This window comes from Salmo salar, chromosome 10 (assembly GCF_965601325.2).
Source record: "Salmo salar chromosome 10, fSalSal1, whole genome shotgun sequence".
Taxonomy (NCBI): Eukaryota; Metazoa; Chordata; class Actinopteri; order Salmoniformes; family Salmonidae; genus Salmo; species Salmo salar.
Window position 1 is genome coordinate 3,791,572 of NC_138300.1, and position 21,925 is coordinate 3,813,496.

General features: G+C 47.2%; 1 protein-coding gene across 4 annotated transcripts in view; it reads left to right on the plus strand.

The window, feature by feature from the left end:
• Positions 1 to 1,318: 1,318 nt before the first annotated feature.
• Positions 1,319 to 21,925, plus strand: part of shroom2a (shroom family member 2a) — a 140,230-nt gene continuing 119,623 nt past the window's right edge. For 2 of the 4 annotated variants that reach the window (XM_045687237.2, XM_082956676.1), the window contains exons 1-2: positions 1,319 to 1,562; positions 2,461 to 2,682. In XM_045687237.2, coding sequence (XP_045543193.1) covers positions 2,482 to 2,682 — 201 coding nt within the window. In that variant the 5' untranslated portion in view covers positions 1,319 to 1,562; positions 2,461 to 2,481. The remainder of the gene's footprint in view (positions 1,563 to 2,460; positions 2,683 to 21,925) is intronic. The other 2 variants (XM_045687238.2, XM_045687241.2) reach the window with 2 other exon arrangements.

Consider the following 21,925-nt stretch of genomic DNA (forward strand, 5'->3'; position numbering starts at 1 on the left):
CATATTAATGCCAAAATAACATGCTAAACAGGTGGGGCTCAAATTACGGGTTGCCCTGAATGACGGGTCACCCTGAATGACGGGTCTGACGGGTCGCCCTGAATGATGGGTCGCCCTGAATGACGGGTCGCCCGAAATGACGGGTCGCCCTGAATGATGGGTCGCCCTGAATGACGGGTCGACCTGAATTACGGGTCGCCCTGAATGACGGGTCGCCACTGCTCTATGCACACTCACTAGACTCTACCTACGCACTCACATACACTGACACTCCAACACACACACACATACACACACACACACACACACACACACACACACACACACACACACACACACACACACACACACACACACACACACACACACACACATATGCTGCTGCTACTCTGTTGATTATCTATCCTGATTGCCAAGTGACTATTACCCCTACCTACACCTACATATTACTACACATCGACTCTGTACCGCTACTCCTTGTATATACCCTCATTATTATCTATTGTGTTACACTTTCCTTACTTTTTAAGTCTGCAATGTTGGGAAAGGGCTAGTAGCACATCACTGTAAAGTCTAAATGAGTCCAAAAACGTGATTTGATATACCAGAAATCACCAAAACGGGTTTGCCCTGCCTACTTCAAGCTGGCGAGCTCTATAGACTAAAGTCTAAAGTATCTACTCGACAGCACGTAAACTTTATGTGCATAAATGTTACGAATCCCTTTGGCCCAGCAGTCTAGGGGGGGATGGATACGAGACCCGTAACATAAATCAGGATACCTGTATCCGTAACAATAAACTACTGTCATCCTATTCGAGGTACAGTTACATGTCTACAACACCAGGTGGTGCTGTTGTAGTTTTTAGCTGAGGCTCGTTGGCAATTTGGAAGATCAACCTAGACTCACGGGTAGACGTAACTTAGTAAAAAAATACATTTTGATAACTCAATTACTATATGTTACGTTTCGTATTGTATGTATTCATTTGTGGTTGTCTATCATACATTTCATATGATATGTTGCGAATTACAATGTATAATATATGTGCTAGCAGATACCCATAGACTTCCTGCCATTGCGCTAATGCTAGTTAGTTTTGCAAAGCCAATACTATCTCTAACTTCCTTCATACTGGACAGAGACTTAAAATGGTATCCATAAGTTCATGTTTCTCTGGGGAAGTAGATAAAGGCCTCATTGCCAAAATCCTGAAGTATACCTTCAACATATCATACTCATCGAGTGCTCTGGGTTTACGTTTACTATGTTATGTCTAGTGTATGACTCCAGGCTGCAACCGTCCAAATCCCAGGTTGCTGTGTAATCCATTGCATTGGCAGGCGACTCAATCCACAGGTTAATAAACTAGCATGCTAGCTAGTCTCTTGTAAAAAAGGTGGGTCGCTTGAAAACTACATAATTCCACGTATTTCGTTGAATTGGCAGAAGACAAGTGACGAATATTATGAAGAATACATCACTTTGAAAGCTGTGCTCGTCGACAAAAAAGCTAACCAGGTCAAGATCGGTCCTTTTTTCCAACAAATTGAATTCCCAGGTAGCTAACGATGGAAACAAAATGTAACACTGTCGAGTTTCAACCTCTGCGATTAATTACTCTAGAAAACAACAGTTCATGTCTGAATGTTTAATTTATTTAAGTCGAGTGTAATGCTTTATTGAATTTCTATACCAGTTTCTAGCAAGTCCCAGGTCTTTTTCCATGTGTTTGGGAAAATAGCTAATCGACTGCTAGTTTGGAGTTAGCCTAGCAAACATTAACTAGCTTGACGTGCATTGACACTTTGTGTTGTTTGTGAACAGTGTGATCTTAGCTGGCTAGTTAAATATTACATGAAACGTATTTTAGATAACTAGCTAGAGATACAACTTTGCCTGTTCATGTGATAACTTATTACAGTAAGTAACAAAGCAGGGAGGGGGGTCCTACTCCCAGTGTATTTGGATGAGTTATTTAGTTATTAAAATTAGTTTAAACCCCCCTGCATACTGACAACATATTTGAAGTCTGAACTAAGAGCATTACGCCTCATGTCCACCAGATTCATCAAATTGTTTGCGTTCCGGCGGAAGTAATTCATTGTAAATGGAGCAGTGCGAAACTCTCCGCTGGGGATGCAGCACCAGGTTTGAGTTATTCAACCTTTTCCACTCCTGCTTTGTTTTACAGTACCGTGGTACAAACGGAAGTACACACACACACACACTCCAACAAGTTCAAAAAGCGATGCAGGTGCATCAAGTATAAAAATGTGGGCTAGACATCTGGCAAAATAAAACGCAGATATATCTGGTGGACATCGGGTGTTACAGTCTGGAGTGTGATCAGGAGAAGGCAGCATAGTGGTGTAGTAAAATGTTTTTTTTTTTCTTCAGTTATCAAGAAAACCCTATTTTTTCTGTTATTGAAAACTGACCTCTTGTCTTTGATCAAGTGAGGTGTTTTTCTAAGCTCCATGGACACCTTGGATAGTAGGAGTGAGCCCCGATATTCTGAAGGCGATCACAACCACTGGCTGATGGAGAAACCGGAAGACCTGGATCAGAGGAGTCGGGAAGGGTGGCGGCTGGTAGATGTCCTGCTCTCCGGGGGTGCTCCATGGGGATTCACTCTCAAAGGAGGCAGAGAACACCAAGAACCACTGCTCATCACCAAGGTAATTCAGGAGTCTGGTCTGCTCTAATTTAAACAAACATTTAATACCATGCAAGAAAGGCCCTCTTCCAAGTCTGAGTTGTGAAATATGAGAGGACATTAATACGGTACACTCTTTACTGTTTTATGTTCCTGATAACTTTGACAAGTGTTTCCTGTTGTAGAAGGAAGTGTGATGGGATTTGCCTGTCAGTCTGAAGGAGTATATCCAGTAGGTCATGTGTAGCTCAGTTGGTAGAGTATGGGGTTTGCAACACCAGGGTTGTGGGTTCGATTCCCACGTGGGACCAGTACGAAAAAGATTTTAAAAAATGTATGAAATGTATGCATTCACTACTGTAAGTCGCTCTGGATAAGAGCGTCTGCTAAATGACTAAAATGTAAAAATGTGTAGACCAGTCTCTTTACCACAGGAGACCTGTACTTGGTCTCCCGTCGCAGAAGGTGACATCCCGTACTCCAAAAACATATTTAACAGCCCTCTGTTTGACCCATTTCTGAGAAACTTCCCGTCACAAAAGGTAAATCTATAAACCCGAATGCCTTACCAGTCGGTAGGGGCCATACAATGTGTTAACTGTGGTAAAAATACATGTTTAAATCTACATTTTGCTAAGCTCACTGCCTAGTTCCCATTCGCCGTAGTAGTTAACCTCGCGAGATTACTGCGTCATCCCAAATGGCACCTTTAGGGAGATACGATTAGAATTCAGTAAACTCTGGAAAAGTTGGATTTAAACATTTATTTTCACACATTGTATGGCCCCTGCCGACTGGTAAGGCATTCCGGTTTATAGATTTGTTTTTAGTGACGGAAGTTTCTCAGAAATGGGTCAAACAGAGGGCTGTTAAATATGTTTTTGGAGTACGGGATGTCACCTTCTGCGACGGGAGACCAAGTACAGGTCTCCTGGAGTAAAGAGGCTAGTGGAGGTTTGACCTCTCACCCAGCACGCTAGTGGAGGTTTGACCTCTCACCCAGCACGCTAGTGGAGGTTTGACCTCTCACCCAGCACGCTAGTGGAGGTTTGACCTCTCACCCAGCACGCTAGTGGAGGTTTGACCTCTCACCCAGCACGCTAGTGGAGGTTTGACCTCTCACCCAGCACGCTAGTGGAGGTTTGACCTCTCACCCAGCACGCTAGTGGAGGTTTGACCTCTCACCCAGCACGCTAGTGGAGGTTTGACCTCTCACCCAGCACGCTAGTGGAGGTTTGACCTCTCACCCAGCACGCTAGTGGAGGTTTGACCTCTCACCCAGCACGCTAGTGGAGGTTTGACCTCTCACCCAGCACGCTAGTGGAGGTTTGACCTCTCACCCAGCACGCTAGTGGAGGTTTGACCTCTCACCCAGCACGCTAGTGGAGGTTTGACCTCTCACCCAGCACGCTAGTGGAGGTTTGACCTCTCACCCAGCACGCTAGTGGAGGTTTGACCTCTCACCCAGCACGCTAGTGGAGGTTTGACCTCTCACCCAGCACGCTAGTGGAGGTTTGACCTCTCACCCAGCACGCTAGTGGAGGTTTGACCTCTCACCCAGCACGCTAGTGGAGGTTTGACCTCTCACCCAGCACGCTAGTGGAGGTTTGACCTCTCACCCAGCACCCTGTTGGAGGTTTGACCTCTCACCCAGCATGCTAGTGGAGGTTTGACCTCTCACCCAGCACGCTAGTGGAGGTTTGACCTCTCACCCAGCACGCTAGTGGAGGTTTGACCTCTCACCCAGCACGCTAGTGGAGGTTTGACCTCTCACCCAGCACCCTGTTGGAGGTTTGACCTCTCACCCAGCACCCTGGTGGAGGTTTGACCTCTCACCCAGCACCCTGGTGGAGGTTTGACCTCTCACCCAGCACGCTGGTGGAGGTTTGACCTCTCACCCAGCACGCTGGTGGAGGTTTGACCTCTCACCCAGCACGCTGGTGGAGGTTTGACCTCTCACCCAGCACGCTGGTGGAGGTTTGACCTCTCACCCAGCACGCTGGTGGAGGTTTGACCTCTCACCCAGCACGCTGGTGGAGGTTTGACCTCTCACCCAGCACGCTGGTGGAGGTTTGACCTCTCACCCAGCACGCTGGTGGAGGTTTGACCTCTCACCCAGCACGCTGGTGGAGGTTTGACCTCTCACCCAGCACGCTGGTGGAGGTTTGACCTCTCACCCAGCACGCTGGTGGAGGTTTGACCTCTCACCCAGCACGCTGGTGGAGGTTTGACCTCTCACCCAGCACGCTGGTGGAGGTTTGACCTCTCACCCAGCACGCTGGTGGAGGTTTGACCTCTCACCCAGCACGCTGGTGGAGGTTTGACCTCTCACCCAGCACGCTGGTGGAGGTTTGACCTCTCACCCAGCACGCTGGTGGAGGTTTGACCTCTCACCCAGCACGCTGGTGGAGGTTTGACCTCTCACCCAGCACGCTGGTGGAGGTTTGACCTCTCACCCAGCACGCTGGTGGAGGTTTGACCTCTCACCCAGCACGCTGGTGGAGGTTTGACCTCTCACCCAGCACGCTGGTGGAGGTTTGACCTCTCACCCAGCACGCTGGTGGAGGTTTGACTATATTACATGGATTTGTTGTGATGGTGTAGGTAGACTATATTACATGGATTTATTGTGATGGTGTAGACTACATTACATGGATTTGTTGTGATGGTGTAGGTAGACTATATTACATGGATTTGTTGTGATGGTGTAGACTATTACATGGATTTATTGTGATGGTGTAGGTAGACTATATTACATGGATTTATTGTGATGGTGTAGGTAGACTATATTACATGGATTTATTGTGATGGTGTAGGTAGACTATATTACATGGATTTATTGTGAAGGTGTAGACTATATTACATGGATTTATTGTGATGGTGTAGGTAGACTATATTACATGGATTTATTGTGAAGGTGTAGACTATATTAACGCGGAAGCCAGGAGATGCTAAATGTGTTCGTTAATTAACGGTCAATTACCGTGAGACCGACAGTTATTTGCTTGACAATCACCGGCTGACGAAATGTTGTGACCGCCACGGCCCTAGTAGCTACTGTAAGTCAATTCCTGCAGTCGACTTGTGGAATACGTTGAGAGATAAAGCAGATTGCGTTCTTCATTTCACCTGTCACATTATAATGCATTCTGAAGCTTACCATAGTTCATCAGAAAAGTTGAGCCAGTCACGTGTTTGTTTGTTTGTAAATTACACAACAGGAGATGAGTCTAGCTGTGTATTTAGTTTAACATGCTAGTTATCTTAGTAAGTGGCTGAATTAACAAGGCGACGGGGCATCATGTGGTTTTAGCTTTCTGCCGTGTTTGAGAAGTCAAAGCGCTTTGGATGAGTTAGCAGCAGTGTTAGCTGTATAGCTATCTTCCCTTCTTCTCCTCTGAGCAGGCCCTAGCTGCTCCTTCTTCTCTGAGCGGGCCCTAGCTGCTCCTTCTCCTCTGAGCGGGCCCTAGCTGCTCCTTCTTCTTCTCTGAGCGGGCCCTAGCTGCTCCTTCTTCTTCTCTGAGCGGGCCCTAGCTGCTCCTTCTTCTTCTCTGAGCGGGCCCTAGCTGCTCCTTCTTCTTCTCTGAGCGGGCCCTAGCTGCTCCTTCTTCTTCTCTGAGCGGGCCCTAGCTGCTCCTTCTTCTTCTCTGAGCGGGCCCTAGCTGCTCCTTCTTCTTCTCTGAGCGGGCCCTAGCTGCTCCTTCTTCTTCTCTGAGCGGGCCCTAGCTGCTCCTTCTTCTTCTCTGAGCGGGCCCTAGCTGCTGCTCCTTCTTCTCTGAGCGGGCCCTAGCTGCTGCTCCTTCTTCTTCTCTGAGCGGGCCCTAGCTGCTGCTCCTTCTTCTTCTCTGAGCGGGCCCTAGCTGCTCCTCCTTCTTCTTCTCTGAGCGGGCCCTAGCTGCTCCTCCTTCTTCTTCTCTGAGCGGGCCCTAGCTGCTCCTCCTTCTTCTTCTCTGAGCGGGCCCTAGCTGCTCCTCCTTCTTCTTCTCTGAGCGGGCCCTAGCTGCTCCTCCTTCTTCTTCTCTGAGCGGGCCCTAGCTGCTCCTCCTTCTTCTTCTCTGAGCGGGCCCTAGCTGCTCCTCCTTCTTCTTCTCTGAGCGGGCCCTAGCTGCTCCTCCTTCTTCTTCTCTGAGCGGGCCCTAGCTGCTCCTCCTTCTTCTTCTCTGAGCGGGCCCTAGCTGCTTCTTCTTCTCTGAGCGGGCCCTAGCTGCTCCTTCTTCTCTGAGCGGGCCCTAGCTGCTCCTCCTTCTTCTTCTCTGAGCGGGCCCTAGCTGCTCCTCCTTCTTCTTCTCTGAGCGGGCCCTAGCTGCTCCCTCCTTCTCTGAGCGGGCCCTAGCTGCTCCCTCCTTCTTCTTCTCTGAGCGGGCCCTAGCTGCTCCTCCTTCTTCTTCTCTGAGCGGGCCCTAGCTGCTCCTCCTTCTTCTTCTCTGAGCGGGACCTAGCTGCTGCTCCTTCTTCTTCTCTGAGCGGGCCCTAGCTGCTCCAGAGCCAGTGCTCTTCTTCCATCAGAGAAGCATGTTTCAAAACGTTGTTCATTTGCACAATGTCTCTCGTTCACATTTACTTGTTAATGTCCAAACTCCCCAAAAATGACATTCGGTGGCTACTACCTACAAAGCCTTCAGAAAGTATTCATACCCTTTGACTTATTCAACATTTTGTTAGTCTGATTAAAAAAAAAAAAAGATAAAATAGATTATTTGTAACCCATCTACACACAATACCCAATAACGACAAAGTGAAAGCGTGTTCTTATACATTTTTAGAAAATGTATTTAAAATTAAATACAGGTCTTATTTACGTAAGTATTCACGCCCCGGAGTCAATACATGTTCGAATCACCTTTTGGCAGCGACTACAGCTGTGAGTCTTTCTGGGTAACTCTCTAAAAGCTTTGCATACCAGGCTCTTACAATATTTCCACTTCTTCAATCTCGTCAAGTTGGTTGTTGATCATTGCTAGACAGACATTTTCAAGTCTTGTCGTAGCTTTAAGTGAACTGTACCTCAGCCACTCAGGAACATTCAGTGTAGTCTTGGTAAGCACCTCCAGTCTATATCTGGCCTTGTGTTTTAGGTTATTGTCCTGCTGAAAGGTGAATTTGTCTCCCAGTGTTTGTTGGAAAGCAGAACCAGGATTTTGCTTGTTGTTAGCTCTGTAATGTTTATTTTTATGCTAAAAAAAACTCCTTAGTCCTTGCTGAAGACAAGCATACCCATAACATGATGCAGCCACCACCATGCTTGACAATATGAAGAGTGGTACTCAGTGATGTAGGATTTGCCCCCAACCATAACGCTTTGTATTTAGGACAAAGTTGTTTTACTTTAGTGCCTTATTTCAAACAGGATGGATGTTTTTGAATATTTGTCGTCTTTTCACTCTGTCAATTAGGTTAGTATTGTGGAGTAACTACAATGTTGTTGATCCATCCTCAGTTCTCTCCTATCACAGCCATTAAACTCTGTAACTGTTTTAAAGTCACCATTGGCCTCATGGTCAAATCCCAGTGGTTTCATTCCTCTCCGGTAACTGAGTTAGGAAGGACGCCTGTATCTTTGTAGTGACTGGGTGTATTGATACACCATCCAAAGTGTAACAACGTCACCATGCTCAAAGGGATATTTAATGTCTGCTATTTACATTTTTACCCATCTACCAATAGGTGCCCTTCTTTGTGAGATGTTGGACAACCTCCCTGGTCTTTGTGGTGTTTTGTATACCAGACACAGTGGCAGGTACAGTGCATTCCTAAAGTATTCAGACCCCATTTTGTTACATTACAGCCTTATTCTAAAATTGATTAAGAAAAAAAATTCTCAGCAATCTACACAGTTTATTTAAAATGTTATTGCAAATGTATTAAAACTAAACTGAAATCACATTTACATAAGTATTCAGTCCTTTTACTCAGTACTTTGTTGAAGCACCTTTGGCAGCGCTTACAGCCTCGAGTCTTCTTGGGTATGAAGATAACTTGGCAGACCTGTATTTGGGGAGTTTCTCCCATCCTTCTCTGCAGATCCTCTCAAGCTCTGTCAGGTTGGATGGGAAGCGTCGCTGCACAGCTATTTCCACGTCTCTCCAGAGATGTTAGATCAGGTTCAAGTCCGGGCTCTGGCTGGGCCACTCAAGGACATTCAGATACTTGTCCCGAAGCCATTCCTGCGTTGTCTTGGCTTTGTGTTTAGGGTCGTTGTCCTGTTGGAAGGTGAACCTTCACCCCAGTCTGAGGTCCTGAGCGCTCTGGAGCAGGTTTTCATCAAGGATCTCACTGTACAATGCTCCGTTCATCTTTCTCTCAATCCTGACTAGTCTCCCAGTCCCTGCCGCTGAAAAACATCCCCACATCATGATGCTGCCACCACCATGCTTCACTGTAGGGATGGTGCCAGGTATCCTCCAGGTGTGACGCTTGACATTCAGGCCAAAGAGTTAAATCTTGGTTTCATCAGACCAGAGAATCTTGTAAATAAGAATTTGTTCTTAACTGACTTGCCTAGAATTGATTTTTACTAAGCCTGTTTTTGCTTTGTCATTATGGGGTATTGTGTGTAGATTGATGAGGAAATCCATTTTAGAATAAGGCTGTAACCTAAAAAAATTTGGAAAAAGTCAAGGGATCTGAATACTTTCCGAATGCGCTGTAGATGGCGTCCACTTTTTGTTGTTGTTGCCCTAATTACACAAATAAACAACAATAAAAAGATGTGCGTGCTTATTAATGTTTCTAAAACAAGAAATGTATTACTAGTAAGAAGTAATGTGGTATATTGCTCATTTTAATATTCTTTGACCTTAGTATTTTAACAAATCAGAATTTTAAGGTTACCTTGGTAACAGGGCCACTGGAGTCATCACTGTACATTAAAGGCCAATGTCTCTTGCTTGCAGTGGGAGCTAACTCAAACATTTGTAAAAGCAACCTAGCTTGTGAACAAGTGTAACTAGCCAAGAAACGAGGACAAAGTCTCACTTTAGCAGGCTTTCGAATAAATAACTTTTGTCCCTGTCTCCATTGCTTCTAAACACAAATCTTTCAGTGCTCACAGCTCCCCAGAAAGGCAGTGTTGCTATGCGAGGTGGGATAGCTATAACATTAGGATTCCGTTTATGAGTTACCAGATATGAAACAAATTAGCAGAAATACTTTGAAAACAGCTACTACAGCATTTATTTAGCTATTACAATCACAACTCTCACTTGTGCCCATACTTGACTATTTGTGTTAGATGCCCACACTGTAGAGCCTGGAGTGTTACCACGCGCCAACGTGGCTGGTGAATTAGACATTGTTACCCGTTTGACACGTAGAGGCCCTGCTCCTGAATTTATTTAGGTTTGCCATAACAAGTGACACAATCTCAATTTAAAATTCAGGCTGTAACAAAACAAAACAAAACAAAATGTCTCAAAAGTAAAGAGTTGTGAATACTTCCTGAGGGAACTGTGTGCTAGGCTAGTTGGGAGATGCACCATTATAGTACCAAGGGAGATTTTTTAAACTCTTTTAAAACTTTTTTAAAGTCCATCTGGCCGTAGACAATCATACAGAATCGTTCTAAAAATCCCACTAACTTGTTTGTCAGCTTAAGCTGCAGGTTAATGATTAACCAGCAAGGTTTTCACCGGATAGTTCCAGGGGGTATGACAGCAGGCAGCTCCTGTAGTCCGATTGCTGTGAATCTCTTCTTCTTTTGTGTAGCGTTCTGTATTGACCCAAACAGGTGTAAAGTTCAGCAGCTCACCTCCAGCATGCAGAGCTCACAGTGTTTAGTGCTGTCACAGTGGGCTCAGTCCCAACACAGTACAGCAGCTCAAAGCACCTTCCTTCTCTCCCTAAGGTTAAGGGACGTGGTCCACACCAGCAGAATTCCTGAGAAGCTTATGGTCAGGTGGGTCCGGCTGCTGAATGATTTAGTGTTTAAGCCACTAACCAAGCGTAACGTTCTGGACTGAAGTTGGCTCTAGTTGTCTTGGCAGGAGTTCAGTGGCGTTTGTCACACAGTCTTGGGCCTTCCGTGTAGCTCAGGGCCTTCCGTGTAGCTCAGGGCCTTCCGTGTAGCTCAGGGCCCCGTGGGTTAGATTCCCACGGGGGCCAGTACGGGAAAAATAAAAATAAATGTATGAAATGAAATGTATGCATTCACTACTGTAAGTCGCTCTGGATAAGAGCGTCTCCTAAATGACTAAAATGTAGAACAGCCAGCAGTGCCCTAGTGTAAACTTGGGCAGTATACCGTGTATAGCAGGGTATTCTGAAATGCCCGCTTTATGATTTTAAATGCCTCTTTTTCTGTTTTGTGTGTGTGGGACACCCTAAAGTTTGGAGGGGTGCATGCTACGCCATAACTATAAGTGATCTCCAGCTCAGGGATCCAGCTATGCGTTTGATCTTGACATCTAGCTAGTTAGCAAACCAATCTTCTTAGTTACAGCAGAGAATCAATCCCCTCCTGGATAAAGATCCCTGATGCCTAAATTTTGTTTTGTGCATCAAAAATATTTTGTTTTGGAATGAAATAGCGCCCCTTGTGTGCACTGCCGGTAATACAGTATACCCTAGTATTGTAGAGGAATGGTATGGAAAGCTGGAGATTGCCCAATCCCACCCTAGGCTTCTAGAACAGCCAGCCAGCGCTCCAGGGGGACCAGCAGAGAAAACGTCCGTCACACCTCAACGACTAACTGCCTGGTGAGAGGAAGAGAGACAGGCATTATCTGGGGACTGCAGTTCATCTGTCTAATCCCCTGCAAGGAGAGAGACAGGCATTATCTGGGGACTGCAGAGAATATGTTTAAAGGACATATTCTTCTTTAGAAGATGCCAGTGTTGGTTTTGTATCCAATGCGTTTAGCTCACATTAGGAGGAAGTAGTCTAGGCCTTCTAATCTAATATTGCATCGTATCGTCTATCAATTATTTATCAATGCATAAGGTGAACATAAAACCAAGCTATCGTGAACCTCACTGTCATTTAATAATGTGCATGGGCGTTATAGCTGTATGAATTTTTCACAACGCAAACCTGGTCATTGGAAATATAACTAGAAAATAAGGGAAAGCCGCACACTCTGAGCTCAGATGCAAAAATGTAATAACCTAATAACCAACGTTTCGACAGCAAAGCTGTCTTCATCAGGGTATCATCACAAACACTGCGAGATTAGTCATTTATATAGTGTCAGAAGACACACAGGTGTTTAATCATGGCCAAGTGTGGCCTAATATCATTGGTTAACTCAAATATTTAAAAAAAAATGGCATACAAAGAACATACAAAAAGACAAATGGATAGCATACGATCATAGCATTTGTAGTCTAAAATGTATCTAACAAACAATTACAATGGCAAAATCACAATAATCACAAGAAATATAACACCAGCAATCCTAATGCATTGCGATATTAGCTTCACGTTGAAACGCCACTATTCTGGCTATTTATCATTCTCAAACAGGAAGCAAAATAGGTTTTCATTTTTTTTGTTCATTCAGCCTCTGTGCGATGCATAAAAGCTTATCTGTCAAACATCCTCAACGACGTAGCAGCAGAACAAGCAATTTGCGAGAGGAGGACCCCACGTAAAATGATTCTGGTCTGTGTCAAGTTAATTCACTTAACCGGTACTGAGAAAATTGATTCTGTTACGTCTTCCCTGTGGCTCAGTTGGTAGAGCATGGTGTTTGCAACGCCAGCATGGTGTGTGCAACGCCAGGGTTGTGGGTTCGATTCCCATGGGGGGCCAGTACAAAAAAAAACGAACCAAAAAAAAAATACATTTCATTTCATGCATGCATTCACTACTGTAAGTCGCTCTGGATCAGAGCGTCTGCTAAATGACTAAAATGTAAATATGACTTATACTTGTTAAATATTACCATTCTGGGATAGTTCTTCATTGAATTGCTAGCACTATAATTTAAACTGACTTACCTAGCTAGCTTTGTTAACACCGGCTACGTGATGATGCCGTTTCCTGTTTAGGTTAGAGGTCACATCGAAGTACGTTTCAAATTGAGCTGATTTAAGTGCTCTGCGTTCTCCCATACTAGACAGTCTCTCTCGCAGGTGTTCTTCCTCTATGACATCATGGCGGTCCTCTATGACATCATGGCGGTCCTCTATGACGTCATGGCGTGCATGCCGCCACTTCCTGTGCTGGAATGTACGATCAATCAGGATCCTAAACCAAATAAATCCCTAACTTCTAACACCCCATTAAACTGTATCATGCTGAAACACTCCACCCTTAGGATTGTTCAGCATGTCAACATTCATTTCAACAGTAACATCTGCTACTCCCAACATCTCTTGCCGTCTCCACAATAACCTTCAAGTTGGCATTTCTGCTTTCCACAACCCGAGTCGTCGTATTGATGACCTTACCAATAAAAGCTAATGAAGTCAACTTTATTCATTATCAAAGTGTCCTTTTGACGCCACACATTCATGAGCACCAGATTTCTGAACAGGCCTCGAAACCATGTCAGGACAATCGGAAGCGCCAGTCCTGACAGTAGGTCCACCCAGTGTAACCGATGTGAAATGGCTAGTTAGTTAGCGGTGGTGCGCGCTAATAGCGTTTCAATCAGTGACGTCACTCGCTCTGAGACTTGAAGGAGGGTTTCCCCTTGCGTTGCAAGGGCCGTGGCTTTTGTGGCGCGATGGGTAACGATGCTTCGTGGGTGTCAGTTGTTGATGTGTGCAAGGGTCCCTGGTTCGAGCCCGGGTTGGGGCGAAGAGAGGGACGGAACCTACACTGTTACACTAGCATAAGTACATCCATTGTAAGATCCACCAATAGCACTGTAGTTCTACCAATCTGTTTTACCCCCTCTGCGTACCATTCGTCATGACTGCTCCTATATCTCTGAGCCTCTCTCTGTACCTGGCATCTACCAAATGCTGCACAACACTTAACCTTCACCTTGCTTCCACATTCCCTGTAATCATGTTCCCCTCCACACATCTTTTCTTGAATTTACACTGCGTAGCTACATATCCCTTTCTTTGGCATCTAAAACACTGCAATGCATATGGGACAAATTCTCTAACATTGAAACTAAGGAATCCTATCTGTACTTTTCCGGGCAAGACTTTGTCAAACCTCAGCATCACTGATAGGCTTACACTACTTTGACTCTCTTTCCTATTTATCAATCTGTTGGCATCAATCACTCTGCCTCCTATCACTTTTTCTTTAATATCATCTATGGACATAGATATTGGGACCCCTAGTGACGACTCTCCTCAACCTAGCATAAGCACCAGGTACATGGCTTTTAATCTTCTTCGCATTAAGCTTTTCCATTTTCAGAATCTTGTCTTGCTGAGCCTGGCTAACGCACCATATGAACCTCTTGGGGCTATGTGGGACGCTAGCGTGCCACCCGTGGTGCACCCTATCAACAGCAGGTGCATTTCAAGAGCGGCAAATTTGAAACCAAATAAATGTCAAAATTCAAATTTTTCAAACATACAACTATCTTACACCCTTTGAAAGATAAACATCTCCTTAATCTAACCACGTTGTCCGATTTCAAAAAGGTTTTACGGCGAAAGCATAAAGTTAGATTATGTTAGGAGAGTACATTGACAATAGCTGTGTGTAATGTTTTGTCAATTCAAAGACAGGCGTCACCAAAACCATAAAATCAGCTAAAGTAATGCACTAACCTTTGACAATCTCCATCAGATGACACTCCTAGGACATTATGTTAGACAATACATGCATTTTTAGTTCTATCAAGTTCATATTTATATCCAAAAACAGCGTTTTACTATGGCGTTGATGTTCAGGAAATCGTTTCCCTCCAATAACCGGCAGTCAAGTCAGCACAACAAATTAAATAATTAATATTAGAAAACATTGGTAAAATATTATATTGTCATTTAAAGAATTATAGATTTACATCTCTTGAACGCAATCGACTTGCCAGATTAAAAAATAACCTTACTGGGAAATCACACTTTGCAATAATCTGAGCACTGTGCCCAGAAAAATACGCTTTGCGATACAGACTAACCGCCATGTTGGAGAGATCGAAAATACTATGTAAATAATCCATTACCTTTGATTCTCTTCATCAGATGTCACTTCCAGGAATCCCAGGTCCATAACGAATGTAGTTTTGTTCAAAAAAGCTCATCATTTATGTCCAAAAATCTCCGTGTTGTTAGCACATGATCTAAGCCCGCCGGACTTCACTTCATGAACGAGGGGAAAAAATATATTTACGTTCGTTCAAACATGTCAAACGTTGTATAGCATAAATCATTAGTGCCTTTTTGAACCAGAACATGAATAATATTCAAGGTGGACGAATGCATTCTCTTTTAAAACGTATTGGAACGAGGGTACCCAACATGACCTCGCGCGCCAGAGTCTAATCGGCCATCACCGTTCCAAGGCTCTTGTTCGGTCAGATCTCACAGTAGAAGACTCAAAACACTTTGTAAAGGCTGGTGACATCTAGTGGAAGCAATAGGAAGTGCCAAAAGATTAATAAGCCCCTGTGTGTTTCAATGGCATAGGCTTAAAGGTAATTCAACACATCAGGTATCCACTTCCTGTCAGAATCTGTCTCAGGGTTTTGCCTGCCAAATGAGTTCTGTTATACTCACAGACACCATTCAAACATTTTTAGAAACTTTAGGGTGTTTTCTATCCAAATCTACTAATAATATGCATATCCTACCTTCTGGGCCCCGAGTAGTAGGCAGTTTAATTTGGGCACGTTATTCATCTGAATTTCCGAATAATGCCCCCTGTCACCAAGAAGATAAGACTGACCCTAGCCCCCCGACACAAACTATTGCAGCATAATTACTGGAGGCTGAGACAGTCGCCCTGGTCAGTCTGTCATCAGGGGTTCATGACTCCAGTTGACCCGGTCAGTCTGTCATCAGGGGTTCATGACCCCTCCAGTTGCCCCGGTCGGTCTGTCATCAGGGGTTCATGACCCCCAGTTGCCCCGGTCGGTCTGTCATCAGGGGTTCATGACCCCCAGTTGCCCCGGTCGGTCTGTCATCAGGGGTTCATGACCCCTCCAGTTGACCCGGTCGGTCTGTCATCAGGGGTTCATGACCCCTCCAGTTGACCCGGTCGGTTTGTCATCAGGAGGTTCTTCTTATGATACCCTACATTCTCTGAATTACTGAAACATGTTCTTGTTGAGTATGGGATTCTGAAATGACTGGTGTAATATCTTGGAATGTGTTTTACATTAGTTGTATTTATTTATTTATTTATTTACTTTGTGTGAAGTACAGATCATTCTCTTGGAACTGTGCTGAGGAACACAGAGAGCAGAGCTGACGATAGAGCCTCTGGTAGTTAATTCTTCTTGAATGCGTAAATTAAAGCGCACAGACGACCAGCAGATTGAAGATTATAATATAGCATTGTTTCAACCAGACAGCCAGTCACAGGGCAGCGTTGTTTCAGCCAGTCACAGGGCAGCGTTGTTTCAGCCAGTCAGAGAGCAGCGTTGTTTCAGCCAGTCAGCCAGTCAGAGAGCAGCGCTGTTTCAACCAGAGAGCCAGTCAGAGAGCAGCGCTGTTTCAACCAGACAGCCAGTCAGAGAGCAGTGCTGTTTCAACCAGACAGCCAGTCAGAGAGCAGCGTTGTTTCAACCAGACAGCCAGTCAGAGAGCAGCGTTGTTTCAACCAGACAGCCAGTCAGAGAGCAGCGTTGTTTCAACCAGACAGCCAGTCAGAGAGCAGCGTTGTTTCAACCAGACAGCCAGTCAGAGAGCAGCGTTGTTTCAACCTGAAAACTACATATTATTTTTGTTGTTGTTTTGTGACCAACTTTTTATTTTTCAGAAGGGGGTACAAAGATAACCCATTCCCCCCTCAGTCCCCATCCTCCTCCCCACCCAGAAACCATGCTCCCCTCCCACCCAGAAACCATGCTCCTCTCCCCTCCCACCCAGAAACCATGCTCCTCTCCCCTCCCACCCAGAAACCATGCTCCCCTCCCCTCCCACCCAGAAACCATGCTCCCCTCCCCTCCCACCCAGAAACCGTGCTCCCCTCCCACCCAGAAACCGTGCTCCCTCCCACCCAGAAACCGTGCTCCCCTCCCACCCAGAAACCGTGCTCCCCTCCCACCCAGAAACCGTGCTCCCCTCCCACCCAGAAACCGTGCTCCCCTCCCACCCAGAAACCGTGCTCCCCTCCCACCCAGAAACCGTGCTCCCCTCCCACCCAGAAACCGTGCTCCCCTCCCACCCAGAAACCGTGCTCCCCTCCCACCCAGAAACCGTGCTCCCCTCCCACCCAGAAACCGTGCTCCCCTCCCACCCAGAAACCGTACTCCCCTCCCACCCAGAAACCACGCTCCCCTCCCACCCAGAAACCACGCTCCCCTCCCACCCAGAAACCACGCTCCCCTCCCACCCAGAAACCACGCTCCCCTCCCCACCCAGAAACCACGCTCCCCTCCCCACCCAGAAACCACGCTCCCCTCCCCACCCAGAAACCACGCTCCCCTCCCCACCCAGAAACCACGCTCCCCTCCCCACCCAGAAACCACGCTCCCCTCCCCACCCAGAAACCACGCTCCCCTCCCCACCCAGAAACCACGCTCCCCTCCCCACCCAGAAACCACGCTCCCCTCCCCACCCAGAAACCACGCCTCCCTCCCCACCCGGAAACCACGCTCCCCTCCTCTCCCCACCCGGAAACCACGCTCCCCTCCTCTCCCCACCCGGAAACCACGCTCCCCTCCTCTCCCCACCCGGAAACCACGCTCCCCTCCTCTCCCCACCCGGAAACCACGCTCCCCTCCTCTCCCCACCCGGAAACCACGCTCCCCTCCTCTCCCCACCCGGAAACCACGCTCCCCTCCCCACCCAGAAACCACGCCTCCCTCCCCACCCAGAAACCACGCTCCCCTCCCCACCCAGAAACCACGCTCCCCTCCCCACCCAGAAACCACGCTCCCCTCCCCACCCAGAAACCACGCTCCCCTCCCCACCCAGAAACCACGCTCTCCTCCCCACCCAGAAACCACGCTCTCCTCCCCACCCAGAAACCACGCTCCCCTCCCCACCCAGAAACCACGCCTCCCTCCCCACCCAGAAACCACGCCCCCCTCCCCACCCAGAAACCACGCTCCCCTCCCCTCCCAGAAATCACGCTCCCCTCCCCTCCCAGAAACCACGCTCCCCTCCCCACCCAGAAACCACGCTCCCCTCCCCACCCAGAAACCACGCTCTCCTCCCCACCCAGAAACCACGCTCCCCTCCCCACCCAGAAATCACGCTCCCCTCCCCACCCAGAAATCACGCTCCCCTCCCCACCCAGAAACCACGCTCCCCACCCAGAAACCACGCTCCCCTCCCAGAAACCACGCTCCCCTCCCAGAAACCACGCTCCCCTCCCAGAAACCACGCTCCCCTCCCAGAAACCACGCTCCCTTCCCAGAAACCACGCTCCCCTCCCTTCCCAGAAACCACGCTCCCCTCCCTTCCCAGAAACCACGCTCCCCTCCCTTCCCAGAAACCACGCTCCCCTCCCTTCCCAGAAACCACGCTCCCCTCCCCTCCCAGAAACCACGCTCCCCTCCCAGAAACCACGCTCCCCTCCCTTCCCAGAAACCACGCTCCCCTCCCCACCCAGAAACCACGCTCTCCTCCCCACCCAGAAACCACGCTCCCCTCCCCACCCAGAAATCACGCTCCCCTCCCCACCCAGAAATCACGCTCCCCTCCCCACCCAGAAACCACGCTCCCCACCCAGAAACCACGCTCCCCTCCCAGAAACCACGCTCCCCTCCCAGAAACCACGCTCCCCTCCCAGAAACCACGCTCCCCTCCCAGAAACCACGCTCCCTTCCCAGAAACCACGCTCCCCTCCCTTCCCAGAAACCACGCTCCCCTCCCTTCCCAGAAACCACGCTCCCCTCCCCTCCCAGAAACCACGCTCCCCTCCCAGAAACCACGCTCCCCTCCCTTCCCAGAAACCACGCTCCCCTCCCCACCCAGAAACCATGCTCCCCTCCCCTCCCAGAAACCAAGGTAGGTTGCTTATCAGTAATGTAAAATAATCTGCTTCTAATTAAAATTCTTTAAATTCCTCCCATACCGTTAAGTTTTGCCAAAGGTCTGGGTGGACTTTAAAGTCCTCGGTCTCAATAAACCTACATAATTGAAAGGTTGCTGGATTGAATCCCCGAGCTGACAAGGTAAAAATCTGTCATTCTGCCTCCGAACAAGGCACTTAACCCACTGTTCCCCGGGCGCCGAAGACGTGGATGTCGATTTAAGTTACCTCTCTGATTCAGAGGGCTTGGGTTAAATGCGGTGGACACGTTTCAGTTTAATACATTCTGTTGGACAACTGACTAGGTATCCCGCTTTCCCTTCGTCCTAATTCAGTCACACCCGCCATGGAGTCAGGGTCTCGGACAGTAGCTCTATATTTCAGATATGAAAGGCTAGCGTCGAAATGCTATGAAAATGCAATGATTAAAATGTTTTCTGTGAGCCTCTGCTCTGGCCCAGGACCCAGGCCTACCCCCCCAGGCCTACCCCCAGTAGGGCGTCTGACTAAATGAACAAATACAGCAGCATATTTGGAACGGAATATATTTTTAAATGTTATGTCTTTAATACGTTGATGTTCCTGTTACGATCGGTCTCGGGGTTTTGACTGCCATATGAGTTCTGTTATACTCAGACACCATTCAAACAGTTTTAGAAACTTTAGGGTGTTTTCTATCCACATATATTAATTACATGCATATCCTAGCTTCTGAGTTTGAGTAGGAGGCCGTTGAAAATGGGCACAAATTTTTTCCAAAACGCGCTGTAGCGCCCCCTATCCTAGGCGAACTCGAAGAGGTTAAAATGGTGTAAAATAGTCATATGTTTGAGAAATTGAAGTAATAGCATTTCTAAGGTATTTGAATATCGCGCCACGGGATTACACTGGCTGTTGACGCAAGCGTCCCACCTAGCCCATAGAGGTTAACCAAATAGGCCAGTTGAGAACAAGTTCTCATTTACAACTGCGACCTGGCCAAGATAAAGCAAAGCAGTGCAACAGAAACAACAACACAGAGTTACACATGGAATAAACAAACATACAGTCAATAACAAAATAGAAACATCTATATACAGTGTGTGCAAATGAAGTAAGGAGGTAAGGCAATAAATAGGCCAATGGTAGCGAAGTAATTTCAATTTAGCAAATTAACACTGGAATGATAGATTTGCAAGTAGAAATACTGGTGTGCAAAAAAGTCAAAAACAATATGAGGTAGGTAGTTGGATGGGCTCTTTACAGATGGGCTGTGTACAGCTGCAGCGATCGGTAAGCTACTCAGATAGCTGATGCTTAAAGTTAGTGAGGGAGATTTAAGTCTCCAACTTCAGCAATTTTTGCAGTTCGTTCCAGTCATTGGCAGCAGAGAACTGGAAGGAAAGGAGGCCAAAGGAGGTTTTGGCTTTGGGGGTGACCAGTGAAATATACCTGCTGGAGCACGTGCTACGGGTGGGTGCTGCTATGGTAACCAGTGAGCTGAGATAAGGCGGGGCTTTACCTAGCAGAGACTTGTAGATGACCTAGAGCCAGTGGGTTTGGCGACTAATATGTAGCGAGAGTCAGCCGACGAGAGCATACAGGTTGCAGTGGTATAAGGGGCTTTGGTGACAAAATGGATGGCACTGTGATAGACTGCATCCAGTTTGCTGAGTAGAGTGTTGGAGGCTATTTTGTAAATGACGTCGCCGAAGTCGAGGATCGGTAGGATAGTCAGTTTTACGAGGGTATGTTTGGCAGTGTGAATGAAGGATGCTTTGTTGCTAATTAGGAAGCCGATTCTAGATTTTATTTTGGATTGGAGATGCTTAATGTGAGTCTGGAAGGAGAGTTTTCAGTCTAACCAGACACCTAGGTATTTGTAGTTGTCCACATATTCTAAGTCAGAACCATCCAGAGTAGTGATGCTAGTCGGGCGGGCGGTTGCAGGCAGCGATCGGTTGAAGAGCATGCACTTAGTTTTACTAGCATTTAAAAGCAGTTGGAGGCCATGGAAGGAGTGTTGTATGGCGTTGAAGCTCGTTTGGAGGTTTGTTAACACAGTGTCCAAAGAAGGGCCAGATGTATACAGAATGGTGTCGTCTGCGTAGAGGTGGATCAGAGAATCACCAGCAGCAAGAGCGACATCGTTGATATATACAGAGAAAAGAGTTGGCCTGAGAATTGAACCCTGTGGTACCGCCATAGAGACTGCCAGAGGTCCGGACAACAGGCCCTCCGATTTGAAACACTGAACTCTGTCTGAGAAGTAGTTGGTGAAGCAGGCGAGGCAGTCATTTGAGAAACCAAGGCTGTTGACTCTGCCGATAAGAATGCGTTGATTGACAGATTCGAAAGCCTTGGCCAGGTCGATGAATACGGCTGCACACTAATGTCTCTTATCGATGGCGGTTATGATATCGTTTAGTACCTTGAACGTGGCTGAGGTGCATCCATGACCAGCTCTGAAACCGGATTGCATAGCGGAGAAGGTACGGTGGGATTCGAAATGGTCGGTGATCTGTTTGTTAACTTGGCTTTTAAAGACTTTAGAAAGGCAGTGCAGGATGGATATAGGTCTATAACAGTTTGGGTCTAGACTGTCTCCCCCTTTGAAGAGGGGGATGACCGCGGCAGCTTTCCAATCTTTAGGAATCTCAGACAATACGAAAAAGCTGTTGAACAGTCTAGTAATAGGGGTTGCAGCAATGGCGGCGGATCATTTTAGAAAGAAAGGGTCCAGATTGTCTAGCCCAGCTGATTTGTACGGGTCCAGGACTCTGAGCCAGGCTAACCTCCAGCAGAGCTGTCTGACTGAGTCCAGAGCCAGGAGTTAATGTGTCATGACTTCTGTCTAAGGCTGATACCCTGGCTTGGATGTCTCACCACTTATCTGGCGTCACTTTAAGCTGTGCGATGGTGAAGCGTGTGTCTGATAGAGCTGATTTCACAGCCTTCTATTTTTGAATATTGAGGAATAATTCACTTTTTCTGGTCAACATGAATTGGTATGTGAGGCAGAAGTAATGCGACTTAAGTTTAGCACTTATCTGGTTAGTGGTGCGGGAGCCCTGTTGTCTGGTTCGTGGTGTGGGAGCCCTGTTGTCTGGTTAGTGGCGTGGGAGCCCCGTTGTCTGGTTAGTGGCGCGGGAGCCCCGTTGTCTGGTTAGTGGCGCGGGGGCCCCGTTGTCTGGTTAGTGGCGCGGGGGCCCCGTTGTCTGGTTAGTGGCGC